This window comes from Tetrao urogallus (genome assembly GCF_951394365.1).
Source record: "Tetrao urogallus genome assembly, chromosome: 4".
Classification (NCBI taxonomy): Eukaryota; Metazoa; Chordata; class Aves; order Galliformes; family Phasianidae; genus Tetrao; species Tetrao urogallus.
The window spans coordinates 64,475,539-64,489,820 of NC_136817.1; the positions used below are offsets into that span (position 1 = coordinate 64,475,539).

Below are 14,282 nucleotides of genomic sequence, written 5' to 3' on the forward strand. Positions count from 1 at the left end.
CCCCGCAGCCGGCAGTCGTGGCCGCACACCGAGCAGCGCGGAAGGACGCGGAGGCTCCGCGCCCGGTGCGGCCGCTTGGAGTGAGTGACTTTCCCAGAGCAGCATGGGCCGCTAAATTGTTTTACCGCAGAGATAAATGCTCTTAATTACCCGGAGCTCCACGCACCCCAGGGACCGAGGGGGGAGGAGAGAGGGAGGGAGAAATAATAAATTAAAAAAAAAATAAAAAGAATCGCTTGATCCGGAGTTTGCTGAAATCTGATTTGAAATTCAGTGTTAACTAATGAATTCCGAGGTGAAAAAGTGCTCATTGTTGAGCTCCCCTCTGACCCCAGCACCCCTGAGAGCATTGCCATCGGTCAGAAGCCTCGGTTTAGAAGAGCAGCAGAGGAAGATGGAGAGGTCCCAGTCCCGCCCCGGTCCCCGCAGGGCGCTGGGGGTCACCTGAAGCTGAGGCCGAGGTGCCCTGCATCCTCCTTCCTATCGTGCCGGGCACGGCAGGGCTGGGGCAGAGACTTCCTAGGGTTTCCTCTGCCGTGCCTTCGTAAAACCGGGACGTGAGATGCGACCTCAGATGGGACCTCCCGAGTTCGCCTCCGGCGGGGCAGAGGAGGGACCTCCCGGATCCGGGCTGTGCCGCTCCCGTCGGGAGCTGCCCGAGGAGCCGACGGCTGCTGGATGATGCTGTGGCCAGCGGCGCCTTCAGGCTTTGGAAATATCACCTCCCCGCAGGTATAATTCAGCCTAAGTACAGAGATAACTATCGCCGAGGTCGGAAGGCTTGTAAAAACGTGAAGGTGTTCCGCGTGTTTCTCTATTTATTTCGGAGAAGGAAACGTTTCCGTGGGGAGCACGGAGTCCAGCACGCGGGGTCCTCTACGTGCCATCATCCCCTCTTCGGGGAGCACGGGGGTGTCTGCCATCCCACCGCCCCTTCCTAAAGGCAGCCTCTCCCCGAGTCTCCCCGCCGGGCGGCTGTTGCTCGTCCGTCCTACACGGGAAATGAAAAGGACTGTCTTCCCTAAGAGCGAGACGGGTCCGGTCACCCGGCCCGAGCTCAGAGAGATATTACATGTCACAACTCATCTAGGGCCCCATAATCAGCGCTAACTTTCTGGTGAACAGATAACCAGAGATGGCAGATGGATGGAGATTGCACAAATGAGGCTCTAATTGACAATCAATTGTGATTAGGAGCAATAGAACATCTTTATAACACTCGATTTAAGCCGCCAAACAAACAAAAGCACCGGGTGGATCGGGAGCCCCGTCGGGAAGGAGCCCTGCCGCGGTGCCTCCTGTGCCCGCTCCTGCCGCCCGCTGTCCCCCGGCTCCGGCTCGGTGTGGGCACAGCAGCCCGGAGGGAAGAGCCGAGAGCAGCGCCGAGAGCGGAGACTGGGAGGGAGGAAGGGGTATTCCACGTTGCTCGGGCTGCTTCTCCTCCAAGCACCGAACGCAAACCTGGGAATCCGGGCTCGTTTATCCGCTCGGGGCTGTGCACGCGTGGGGCAATGCCCCTGAGAGGACGGCCGAGCGCATAGGTTTAATCCCAATTAGGATCATTTCTGAGGCCCAAGCGATAAATGCTGTCCCCCTCCCCCCACACCCTCATCCAAAAAAAAAAAAAAAAAAAAAAAAAAAAAAAAAAAAAAGTCTCCAGAAAGGAAATAATAATAATAATAATAAAGTACAAACTGAGGGGAGGAAACTTATCCGAAAGAAAAGATGCGATGAGAGGCACGGCCGGAGGAGGACAGAGGAGCTGCTGACAAACAAGCAGGCAGGCAGCTGCGTGTGTTGGGGTGAGCGTGTGTGTGTGTGGACGCAGATTAAAACTTCTCTCTCTCGCCTCGTGTTCGCATCGGCCCCGCATTCCTAAGGTCAGGAAAAGGGGGAGAGGTAATTACCTACACATGATCACAGATTATACATACCATTTCAAGCCAGGAGGTGATTTATAATTTAAAGATAAAGCGTAATAAAGTCATAAAAGGGAAAGGACACTGTTGTGGTGTCTGATTAAAATCTCAGGGCTGGTGTATAATATATGAGCGGGGGCTGCTGTGGGCTCCCGCTCAGCGGGACTCCCCTGGGCCCAGCCCGCTGATGGACTAATCATGTCCAAGCCCTACCAAAATTACAAGCTGATTGTTTTACCCATTATTTCTCCCAACTTTTAATTTCTGCTTTCTAAAGGATCATTGCCCGCGGTAATTGCAAAGGACCTGTCCTTGTATGTGTCACCAGCCTCAAAGACAAAAAAAAATCTAATTTTCCTTTTATGCTTTCTCTATTTTCCTCTCTCTCTCACACACACCCTCTGTGGTGTTTTTTTTTTTTTTTTTTTTTTTTTTTTTCCTCCTGGCAGCTAATTCACCCCGAATAGCGACTGGAGCGTCCAAAACAAGAATGAAATTGATACGATCGAAACACATACGGCCACACGGAGGGGAAGGAAATTAGATAGGAGAAGAAATTCGGGCTTTGCAATTCACACATTATTTGTATTCCTACTCCTTCATTTTTCATAATTAAAAGCACTTTTAATAAGAGGAGGGCTTTGCTCTCGGCTTTTTGTCGTGGTTTCTGTTTGTATGTTTGTTTCTTTGCCTGTTTCCCTCCCCCCCCCCCCCCCCCCCCCCATAAAAAAGTGGAAGTTGGCTCCGGTTACCGCACGGGAGGCACCGCTCTTTTTCTCCCAGTTACTCCGAATTTATTGATCGCCCTGTTTTGCCGTGCGCCGTGTTAACGTATTAATTTTCTCCCAGAGGTTTCCTGGCACTTACACTTGATATTTAATCGTAATTAATTAGCTAAAAGAAAGAGAAAAGCGTGTGCGAGGGGGTGTGCGTGTCCGCGGCCACGAACCCCGCTCCAACCACTGAACCCGCGTCCCTCATTTTCTCCTTTTTCTGTAATTTAATAAAACCGGCAGGAAGGGAAACAGGTGCGGGGCTGCCACCTCCGAGCCCCCACACGCACATAATCCCCTTCTGATCATCTCTCTCCGCTATTAGGGGTGGAAGACCTTAAGTTCTCATTTTGCGTGTATAATATCTCTTTCATATTGATCCCGCAATTATTTAAAAGAAAGCGTCATCTCCTCCCACTTCTCCAAATAAGGCTATTTAGATGCTTTCCAGATGAGTGGAGGTGTGCTGAAACAGAGCTGACAGCCAAGTATATCACAGCCAACGCCATCCTTCATTCGCTCTCCCTCGCTGCCCCCCTCCCCCCGGCACACACTTTCACCGCGTCTCTCCTCCAGTGATGAAGATTACAGACTATTATGGGCAAGGGATTAATTTGTAGCCAATTACAATGCAGTGCTAAATATGAATGCATAAATAAGATACAGCCTTGCCTCTGTGTGTATGTGCGCTTAGAGGGCTGAGGGGGGTGAAGGGGGGTGGGGGGGGGGGGGGGGAGGGAGGAGGGAGAGCACAGGCAGCTCGGTGAGGATGATGAGAAGGAAGGAGCGGCACAGCGGAGGTTGCGAGCCGAGCATCGCCCCGTGACTCCGTGCCTCCCCCGGAGGCTGCCGGCCGGCCTCAGCGCTGTGCCGGAGCTGCAGGCAGCGGCTGCCCTGCGCGCAGAGCCCGCGGAGCGGGGGCCGGGGAGGAGTTTGCAGTTCAACTTCGTCTGAAGAGCGGGGGGGGGGGGGGAGAAAAAAAAAAAGAGAGGGGGGGGAGCGGGGGGGGGGAGGGGGGGGGGGGAAGAAGTTGCAACGGAGAGGGGCTCTGTGAAGAGTCATGAATGTGAGCAGAGACAAGGTCGGTGACATCTCCATCCCGGCAGCGGCAGCCGCGGCCGTGACAGCCCCCGCAACCGCGGCGGGCATCGGCGGGGAGTCGTGCGGCGTGCGCGGGGAAGGCATGGACAGCCATGGGGAGCAGAGGCTCTCGGCCGGCGGAGAGCTGCCGCTCTATTCCTGCCCTGGGAATAGGGACAGACAAGGGGACGGCCAGAACAACACTCCCGGACAAGAGGGGGCAGTGGCCGCGCTGCCCATAGTGCATAGAACCACCTCCTTCTCCGTGCTCGACATCCTGGACCCTAACAAATTCAACAGCAAAAGGAGGCAGTGCGCGGTCTTGTACAAATCGGTGGGGACCGAATTCACGCTGGGGGCGGAGGATAAACCCGAGGACTCAGGGACGGAGCTGGCCGAGCCAAAAGCTCTCGCCGAAGATTTCGACACGTGCAAGAAGTCCGCAGAGCTGATCAGTAAGTAGGTGTGGGGGCTCCCCGGGACGGGGGCTGTGCCCGGACGCCCGGGAAGGGGCTCGCGTTCTTTTACAGATCGTCGGGAAGCAGCGAGCCGGGGGCACTCGGTTCTCGAGGCTGTGCGAACGCTAGCTGCATGGAGGTGGAACTAAGTTTTAGGCCGGGGGTCGGAGAGGTGGGGGCCGGGCGCAGCGCTCCGCTACGGGCAGAGCTTCCCTTGGGCGGCCCCGCTGCCTCTGTTCCTCCTCCCTGAGCTCCGTGCGGGGCAGCCCGACGGCAGCACCCGGTCGCTTAACCCGGAGCGGCGGTGCGCTACCCCGGCGGGGCAGGGCGCGCTGCACGGGGCCGCTGCCGGCACCGGGGAAGAGGCTGCGTCGCCGGCCGGGCCGACCCTAAACGGCTCCCGGTGCTGAGGAGGACCCAAAGGGTCGGAGCTGCCGGAGGGCCCTGCGGTGGCAGCCCGCTCCCTCCCACCCGCCCGGGGCTCTCGAAGCATTTCTGACTTTTATGTATGTTCTCCCCAGCCTTGGAACCCGCTCTCCCCTTCCCCCCCTCGCGTTGCTCTGGGCGACAGATTCAATTTTCTCTCTCCCCTTGGCTTTTTTTAGGACAAATCAGACTAATTGTGACAAAATGCTGGTTATCTCTGGAAAAACAATTAAATTCCTTCGATTACATTTAAGGTAAAATGTGCTTAGCAGCGTAAAGAGGCTGGATAATGGGGGAAATCGCCCCAGAGTGGCATGTAGGACTGCCTGGATCGATATCCTATTATCGAATTGTGCATATCTCTTTCAAGCACCTTGCAAACTCTTTCCTAACATCTAAATTATAGGGTCAAAATTCGGATAATTACTCGATTAAAACCTATTACACTTATTAGGGCTCGCTATTGATCGGGAATTGCATTCGACCCAAGCTCTAGATTGCTTTTTCTCTTTCTGGGTCCAAATATCCCAAGTTTGTCACCTCTAAACCCCGCGGCTCCGGGGACAGCGGAGCGCTCCGGGCAGTGGCAGCTCCGGGAGCGGTGCGGGGAGCGGTTCGCGGCCCGAGCGCGGAGCGGGGCCGGGGAGAAACTTCTTGGGAAGGGGAAAATGATTTCTGCGTCTGGGCGGGGAGAAGGGACTCCGAGCTCTCCCATCCCACCACGGCGCGACTCTTTCCGTTAAATTAAGCAGAGAAAGCGCTCTGGAATTTTTTGCAGCCCCAGTCTATCAGAGCGGGAGTGATTCTAATTCCGAAAGCAAAAGCGGAGCGGAGCGTTGATGGAATTCCAAAGAGATTTTTTTTTTTTTTTTTTGAAGTAGTCTGTACCCGAGGTAATTCTTCGTCTAAGCTCATCCGACTTTTGTCATAGCAAATAGATCTGCGCGATCCGAAAGACGGACGAGGTGAGCCTATCGCTAATCTCGCACTTTTATCTCCAGACAAGGAGAGAAATGCAATGCCATCACTTCTCTAACAGCAAACAGAGCGGGGATCCGCGGCCGCTGCGTGCGTTCGGCCCTCACGCGTTAACGTTGTCACAAACAGAGCCGGGACTGCTTCAAATCGCCAAACTTAATTCTCCTCTTCCCTTCCCCCTCTCCCTCCCGTAATTAACAGCAGCCCCGGCACTGCTTGGATTTAGGAGAGGTGTTCCGAAAAGCAGCCGTAGTGCCGACAGCGGAAAGGTGAGGGCTGCTGGCAAAAGGAGAGTGGATGGAACGGGGCGCTCGGAGAACTGCGCGGTCCGAGGAAAAACTCCGCATTCAGTTCACATTCAGCATCTTCCGAGCACAAAACCACAACTGCGGCGTCCATCTCCGTCACGAAAAGCACCCGTTCTACATTTTTTTCTGCTTAAAGGAAATTGTAGCAGCTTAAATAGAGCCGCGGACGGGATTTCCTAATTTACCGGAATAAATAAACTCCCGGACCGGGACCGGGCAGTTCAACGGGCGTGGAAACCGCCACGCACACAGATACACGCACTGCTTGTGTATTGCTGGGGCCAAAATGGCACACGACGGTGTGAAATAAGTTGAACAGGTCGTGGGACAGCCGTCCTCACGCACGGTGTCGGATGGGGGAAGCCGATCCCATCCGCACGGCTGTGCGGCGGCGGTCGGGTGGGTTCGCTCTTCACTTTTTGCTTTGATCAGGAAGCTGGAAAGGACTCGAAACAAACCCGCATTATTAAGGGATGTTTTCCGGGTAAAGTGGGTTACACAAACTTCTCTGCCCCTTTTTCTCCCCGAGCCAGCCAGAGCCGACGTCAAGCCAAAATCAGCTCCTTCAACAGACATCATTTTAAAAACACCCTTAGGCTATTGGTGAGGGTCCGGTGCCAGGGTATGGACAGAGCAGGGCATGCACTAACGGGTTCAGTTTTGGGGGCGTTAAAACCGACTAAAACACCACGGGGTAAGGGTGACAGATGAGCGATCCACTTTATCTCGCACACCTCGGTTAACCGAGTACAACGAGCCTTCAGCTCGGGATCTCCCGGAGCTGCGACCGCGTTGCAGGTCCGAGAGGAGGGAAGCAGAGGGGTGCCTAAAACCCGCGGATGAAGGGCTGCGGCTGTGGCCCTGAGCCCCCGGTGTTTCCGACAGCGCCGTGGCCCCGCGGCACGTTGCGGGCAGCGCTCTCCTGCCGGCAGCCGGAGCAGCCCGACGGGATGAGGAGGCGGCTCTCCCGAAAACGCCTTTTCCTTCCAGGCTTCGCAATGACGGAACCATCAGCAGAAGTCCGATAGCCTTAAATATCGGATAATTGAGCCTGTTCTCCAATGAAGACCGTTAATTGGAGCGTCCTATAAACCCAAATAAATTAAATGACCGTTAACTAGTTTGTACATTACACAAAATGAGTTTAATTAAGTTTGTATCTGCTCTGCTAATCAATACAAGTATTTACTCCTCTTTAATACTTCCATCTCACGAACTGACAAGAGGTCAAACCAGGCGGAGAAAGGGTTAAAAATGCCGGAGCAAAAGCCAGCAGCTCTCCCATCGGTGCGGACACTTCCCTAACTAAAACTGCTAAAAACGCTGACAGCCTCTCTGCCCTCCTCCCCAGGGCTGCTCACTCGGCTCAGGCCGCCTGCCCACCTCCCCATCCCTCGCGCTGCCCGAAAAGGGAGAGCGGTGCTGCGGGATCTGGCCCGCGGCTCCGGCACCACGGCGTTGCATCTCCGAAGGGCCTTTCTGGCCGTGTTTTGAGGATGAGGTTGGCCGCCGCACGGTGCCGGAGTCTGCCCGGCCAAAAGCTTCCCGGGCAGCGCGGCACCGTGCCGGCCCCAGAGCGCAGCCCCCAGCGCTGCCCATCAGTGGCAGCTCCGATACCAACCCCCGCCGCTTCCGAGCAGCTCCGAGCCTCGCACGCTACGAGCACAGGATATCCGCATCCCCACGTCGGGGTTCCCCCGTTCCCCTGTCCTAACGGCAGCAGCGGGGAGGCCGAGGGGCGTCGGGGCCGCGCGGGGTCGGGGCCGGGGCGGCTGGCTGAAGTCTAACGGCTGCTGTGTGTTTTGCGCAGAGGACGGCGAGCTCTACAAGGCCGAGGAGTGCGACCTGGACTACAGCAGCCGGCCGAGCCGCAGCCCCGACAGCGAGCTGCAGGACGACGAGGAGCTGTGCAGCGAGGAGAGCAGCAGCAGCGGCAGCACCGGCAGCGGCTCGGCGGCTCCCGGCGAGGCCGAGGCGGTCCCGCAGCACTCCGAGGCTCCCGAGGCGGCCGTCGGCCCTCCGCCCCCCCCGCCGCCGCCGCCCCAGCAGCCGCCGCCGTCCCAGCAGCCCGGCGGAGGGCAGCAGCAGCCCAAGCCCAAGAGGAAGCGCACGGGCTCGGACTCCAAGTCGGGCAAACCCCGGCGGGCGCGGACAGCTTTCACCTACGAGCAGCTGGTGGCGCTGGAGAACAAGTTCAAGTCCACGCGGTACCTGTCGGTGTGCGAGCGCCTCAACCTGGCGCTCTCGCTCAGCCTCACCGAGACGCAGGTGAAAATCTGGTTCCAGAACCGCCGCACCAAGTGGAAGAAGCAGAACCCGGGCGCCGACACCAGCGCGCCCACCGGCGGCGGCGGGGCGGGCGGCGGGGCGAGCGGGGCGCTGGGCGGAGGGGCGCTGCCGGGCGGCCTCAGTCCGCTCAGCCACTCGCCGCCCATGGGCAACCCGCTCTCCATGCACGGGCCCGGCAGCTACGCGGGTCACCCGGCCGGGGGTTTGGTGTGCGCCGCCCAGCTGCCCTTCCTGCCCAGTCCGGCCGTCCTCTCGCCCTTCGTGCTGGGCTCGCAGACTTACGGCGCTCCGGCTTTCTACACCCCCCACCTATAAGCGCACTCCGCCGCTTTCCCCCAGCCCTCAGCCCGCGCTGCCCTCCGTTGCTGAGGGGACCAGTCCGGCCCGACGGACCCCCTGCGGAAGCCCCTGCGGAGGGGCGCGGCGGCGGGCTGGGCTCTTACCTCAGCGCACGGAGCATTGCGGACCGGACCGGCGCAGCGCCGCGCGCGACGACCGAAGCCCCCTCGCCTGTAGGGCTTTGGGTTTCTTTCGTTTTTACGTTCTGCATTTCTGTATATTTCTGGTCGTTACGGAAAAAAAAAGAAAAAAAAAGAAAAAAAAAAGGAAAGGAAAAAAAAGTTTTAACTTTATAATTAATGTATAAGGGATGGGAATGACGGCGGGAAGATGATACAGAGAGCACTTTGTTTGCTGAACACTTTAACTCAATAAACGTGAAGGAGGAACCCGTGGTGCCGGCTGCTGCTTCCTGGCGGGGCTGCAGGAAAACGCCCACAAAAGGCAAAAGGGCCGATTCGGGGGTTTTGTTTCTCGTTGCGTTTACGCTGGGAACTGCGCCGCGTGTTTCCTATTCACAAACTTCGTTTTTTCTTCTAATGCAGAGGCCATTGCCCTTCCGTGTTCCCGTGGCCGTCCCTCGCCAACAGCCGACCTCCGCTCTGCAATGTTAGGACCACTCTCCCCCTCCCCCCCCCCCCCCCCCCCTCTTTTTTTTTTTTCCTTTTTTTTTTTTCTCTCTGTCCGTTGACGGATAGTCCGATATTTTGGCTTTGTGTAAATAGAACAAACCGGTTCTTTCGCTCATATCCCGGCCCTTGAGCAAATAAAACAATCTTCCCATCGCGCCTCCGCTGATGATTTTGAAAATAGTATCAATTCTATCACCCTTATTTTATTTCTTCTTAATTGCAAAGCCGGACCGCTTCCTCCACCCCGAACGGGCTGCAGGGACCTCATTCCCCATGTAATCCCAAAGTTCGTACGGAAGGGAACTCCCGATTCCCACTGTTGTGTCTGGATTTTGTTTGTTTTATTTTTCAGCTCAGAAACGTGACGGCTGCTCTCCTAAGGTAACTTTACGAATCCGACTTTTCCTCGGGTGATTTTAAGGAGCTCTTACAGAACATCCCAGCCGCTGGCAGCCGCGCTGCCTTCCGTCCGTCCTCCCTCGCAAGGAGCCGAGCGGCTGGGCGGGAACGCGGCGCCGCGGTGCGTCCGGCAGGGGGCGCTATAATGCGGGAGGGCCCGGCCTCAGCGCCAGGGAAGGTTCGGCACCTCGCCCTGTTCCAAGAGTTCATCTCTCGACCTTCAGAACCGTGCGAACCCGTTTGCGTTTGGTGATAAGTGTTGTGATAAAAAGTGTTCCGAAGTAAGTTTTCAGTGAGAACGCTACAAGGGTTCAAGGCCAGGCTAAATGTGGCTCTGGGCAGCCGGGTCTGGTGGGTGGTGACCCTGCACATAGCAGGGGGTTGAAACTAGATGATCATTGTGGTCCTTTTCAACCCAGGCCATCCTATGATTCTCTGATAAGGGTTGCTTGGAGCACAGCTCTCAACTGACAGGAGAAAAACAGACGAACTGGGAAGGGGTCGCTGAGAAAACTTGTCAAACCAACCTGTTGCTGACCAGGTCTGAGCAAATGCTACTAGTGCTGGTGTTTGTAGCTCAGATGGGGTTTCATTAGAGAAAAAAATAGCTTCATTAAGAGAAATAGCAAACACAGAGGGATCTCCAAGCAGCTCCTCTAGCTGAAAAGTATTCCAGCGCTAAATGGGAAACGTTCGGAGCTCTGGAGCAGATGATTTTCCTGCTCTGAGTCACTTAGCCTCCTGCCAGCAAAACCTGTCTGTGTGAGCGTTATTACTCACAGCTGCTGGAGGAAGGAGTCAGCCTGAGATTCGCAGTCATTAAATCCATCTTAACAAGGCTTCTCACATTTTAAGGCAATGCTGAAAACAGACTCTGAGGGGTATTTCTTAGCATTGGTTAGGAAGTTATTGACAATTCTTGCTTGGATGTCTCATCCAGTTGATGTTCTGCACATAGAAGTCAATACAAAAACCAAAAAGCCTTGGCTGTAGCAGAGCTTTCCCAGCACACAGACTGTGTACCATGTAGTCAGTCTTAAGTCACAGCCCACACCTACAGGCCTTTTAGAGTATGAGCAGGAGCAGTGCCGAAGATTAAGTTCTCAGATGGTGCTCCCTGGACCACTGTCCTGTAACCAGGCTGTGTGCCTGCCAGGGAGAAGCTTGGTGGTATCCGCGTGGGGCTTTGGTTCAGAAACATCCCTTGTGTAAATGTTCAGCAACTGGTGCCAGATGCTCCCACCTGTTTGAATGTCCTAACTTCATTGCCCATGTCCCTGCCCCTGCACATTTTTAAATAAATTCCCACAAAACTCAATGTTAAGACTAGACATTAGGAAGAAATTCTTTACTGTGAGGATGGTGAGACACCGGAACAGGTTGCCCAGAGTGGCTGTGGATGCTTCCACCCTGGAGGTGTTCAGTGCCAGGCTGGATGGGGCTGTTAGCAGCCTGGTCTAGAGGGAGGTGTCCCTTCCTATAGCAGAGGGGTGGAACTACATGATTTTAAACGTCCCTTCCAATCCAAACCATTCTATGATTCTATGACTCAGTTAAATCCAAGGTTGCAAGCCTGTTTTGTGAGACACGATTCAGACACTAATTGCATCTTACCACTGTTTACCGTGTTTGTGACAGAATTAAACAGAAAGAGAAGGAATCTGCATCTATTTTGTCTTGTTCTGAATATTCCTGCTTATATAGAACAGGTGTTAATGTTCACAGAATAAATTGCATTAAATATCTTAAGAACAAATAAGAGCAAAAGCAAACAAGTACAGATCTGCTTCAAGTAACTGGGAGAGAACTCAAAACATTTTGAAATATTTTCTCTCATTGCTTACACACCATAGCTGATGAAATAATATAAGATTCATTAGAGACCAGTCTTTTATATTTCCTCACCACAAAAAAAAAAAAAAGAAAAAAAAAAAAGAAAAAAGTGCCATTCTGGTTTTAGATGAGATTTTTTTTTCATATACTGTAAACCCTCTGTTTGAGGCTGAACTTGCAGTCGCATTTCACATTTCTGCTCATACACTAAATAAGCAAAATGTTAATTTTTCCATACAAAACTTCATTTAAATTATTTCCTGAACAATACATGGTTATGCACAGGGGGCAAACATCCCTACCTCATGTATTACATATGTAAAATAGTCCTGCTCTAACATAGACATATTTAACTTAAATTCTCATTTAAGTTTTACAGTGTGTGGGCAGTTCTTGAGATTGTGACTCAAAGGGTAAGCAAAAAAGCACAGCTATTCTAGAGCCTGTTTTATCTACTCTAAGAGTAGATAAAACATTTTAAATTATATTTGAAGATCTGCCAGACTCTGGGAATTTTACACAGATCAGACTGGACACTGAACATGAAGGAGACAAGCAAGTAAACAAATGCAATCCTAACAAGTTTTTCTCACAAGGTGGGTTTACATAAACTATTTTCTTCTCTACCTGATGCACTTCTGTAAGCTTTTTGTTTGTTTCTGACCTTCCTGTTCTGCACATGGTCACATTACCTGCACAACTTGGGGGACAGAATGATGGCTGTCACGGTGAAAATAACCCTGGCAGGAAGAGCCCTTTCTCCATGTCTGACACTGTATGACAGGCACATGGATTCATCATACAAAAAAAGCCTCAAAGCAATGCTTGAGCTTATCCGAGCATTAGAAATCTAGAGCTGATAAGACTACAGTGCCCATTCAGGAGAAATCCTCTGCATGCACCCTGAACCTATAGGAAAACACCAAGGACACAGACCAACTCATGTCCAGGACCCAGAAGTCTGGGCATGCAGGTTCAGGCAATGTGACAAACATCTGCCAAGTCCAGTATATGATTTACTAATTTAAACTTGGTGTATGACAGATCTTTAGCTAGTTAAAACCAACACCCCACCTTAAGTGTTAGACTTCATTTTAAAAATATCACTATCTTCTATATTTTCTTCTCTGCACTGTCACAAACCAGTGACATTATACAGAAGCAGTCAGTGAGAGCTGACACTGCAACAAAGAACTGCAAGTTACAGAAATACGTGTGAGAAGACGATTGACACAATAAAGATTCACCCCTTTTATAATCTACTGCTTTCCCAGTACAGAAAAAGAAATCTAGCCTTACTACATGTATTTCAATTAATGCCCAATTCCTGTTTGTTTTACAACCACAGATTCTTTACAAGGGTGGATAGTGATAGGACAAGGGGGAATGGTTTTAAACTGAGACAGAGGAGGTTTAGGTCAGATATTAGGAGGAAGTTTTTCACACAGAGGCTGGTGAGGCACTGGAACAGGTTGCCCAAGGAGGCTGTGGATGCCCCATCCCTGGAGGCATTCAAGGCCAGGCTGGATGTGGCTCTGGGCAGCCTGGTGTGCTGGTTGGTGACCCTGCACACAGCAGAGGGTTGGAACTGGATGATCATTGTGGTCCTTTTGAACCCAGGACATTCTGTGATTCTATAACACACAGTGGAAGAGCCTGCCCTGCACAGCTGAGCTCAGAGAGACTTCCCCATCCTTCCACCTTACCATAGGTAGGGTGACAAGCTTTATTTCTTCTGAGTTGATCCCTAGAGACTGCATAGGGGAAGAAAAGCACAGGAGCATTTTGATGGGCTGCTGGTATGGCTTTGCAACTGGTTGTTGATGTACAGTGCTAATAGCAAACTGCCCTAGTTAAGATCTATTGAAGATTTGGTAATGTTTTAAGAATGTTTGGAACTTAAAGGACTCAATGCACCTTGTAGTTAAGTGTTTGGATGAAATACTGTATTTGCTTTGCGCATTCCTGATCACGCTTCCACTTTCCCCTTCTTCAGGATTCAGGAAAATAAAGGCTCATGCCCACTTGGAAGCAATATTGAATTTCAGGGCTCAGAACTGCGTGTGGCAAATCTCCTCCTGGTGCTGTTAGCATTCAAGTGACAAAAATGCTATTACAGAAAATCAAAGATATCCAAAAGCAATTTCCAAACAAGCAGAATTGTGTATTATGTTTCGATATATCTTTTATAGTGTGTGTGAATAAGAGTGGATCCATAATGGCATTATAAATATAGCAAATTAATGGTGGATGCAATGCCAACACCTTGTCATTATGCAAATTGCAGCGTTGGCAGAAATGGTTATCCAGCAATCCCTTGCAAAGAAACCGGATGCCTAATGCTGTTTCATTACATCTAAACTAATTAGTACCGTATTTAAACAATTTTAACAATCTTTTTCCTTAACCCCTTGACAAAAGTGACTCCTGCTGTTAATGTAAAAGTGTAATGAGCACTTTGTAGCTGGGCAGTAACAGGCAGATAAGCAAAGGCACGTCTACTGCTCTTGGAAAGAACATGGCTGAGCTTAAATTAAAAAAAAATATATTTCACATATCGATGCTGGTATTATAGGTCTGCTAGCTCAGGGAGGAGTTTCTGCTGCAGCAACTTAGGATCAGGCATTGAAGTACCATCATCAGCAACAGCTGAGCTTGCAGGAAAGGTTCAACAGGAGTACAATTTAATTCTCCACTTGATCTGTTTTGAAGGGAGAGGAGAGAAAGCATCAACTCAGAAACCTGAGTAATTACTAACTTTATCTCCTTCTTTTCCTTCAGAAACAGCACCTGAAGCTAGAACAGCAATAATCTTTTCCCATAGGTCATAATTTGCCCATGTGCTAGA

At 52.2% G+C, this 14,282-nt stretch overlaps 1 protein-coding gene across 1 annotated transcript; it reads left to right on the forward strand.

The window, feature by feature from the left end:
- Positions 1–3,752: 3,752 nt before the first annotated feature.
- NKX1-1 (NK1 homeobox 1) lies at positions 3,753–8,546 on the forward strand (the record flags this gene model as incomplete). The annotated part of the gene is made up of 2 exons (XM_079534056.1): positions 3,753–4,227; positions 7,753–8,546. The coding sequence occupies 2 exons, from the start codon at positions 3,753–3,755 to the stop codon at positions 8,544–8,546; spliced, it is 1,269 nt and encodes a 422-aa protein (XP_079390182.1).
- Positions 8,547–14,282: the final 5,736 nt, after the last annotated feature.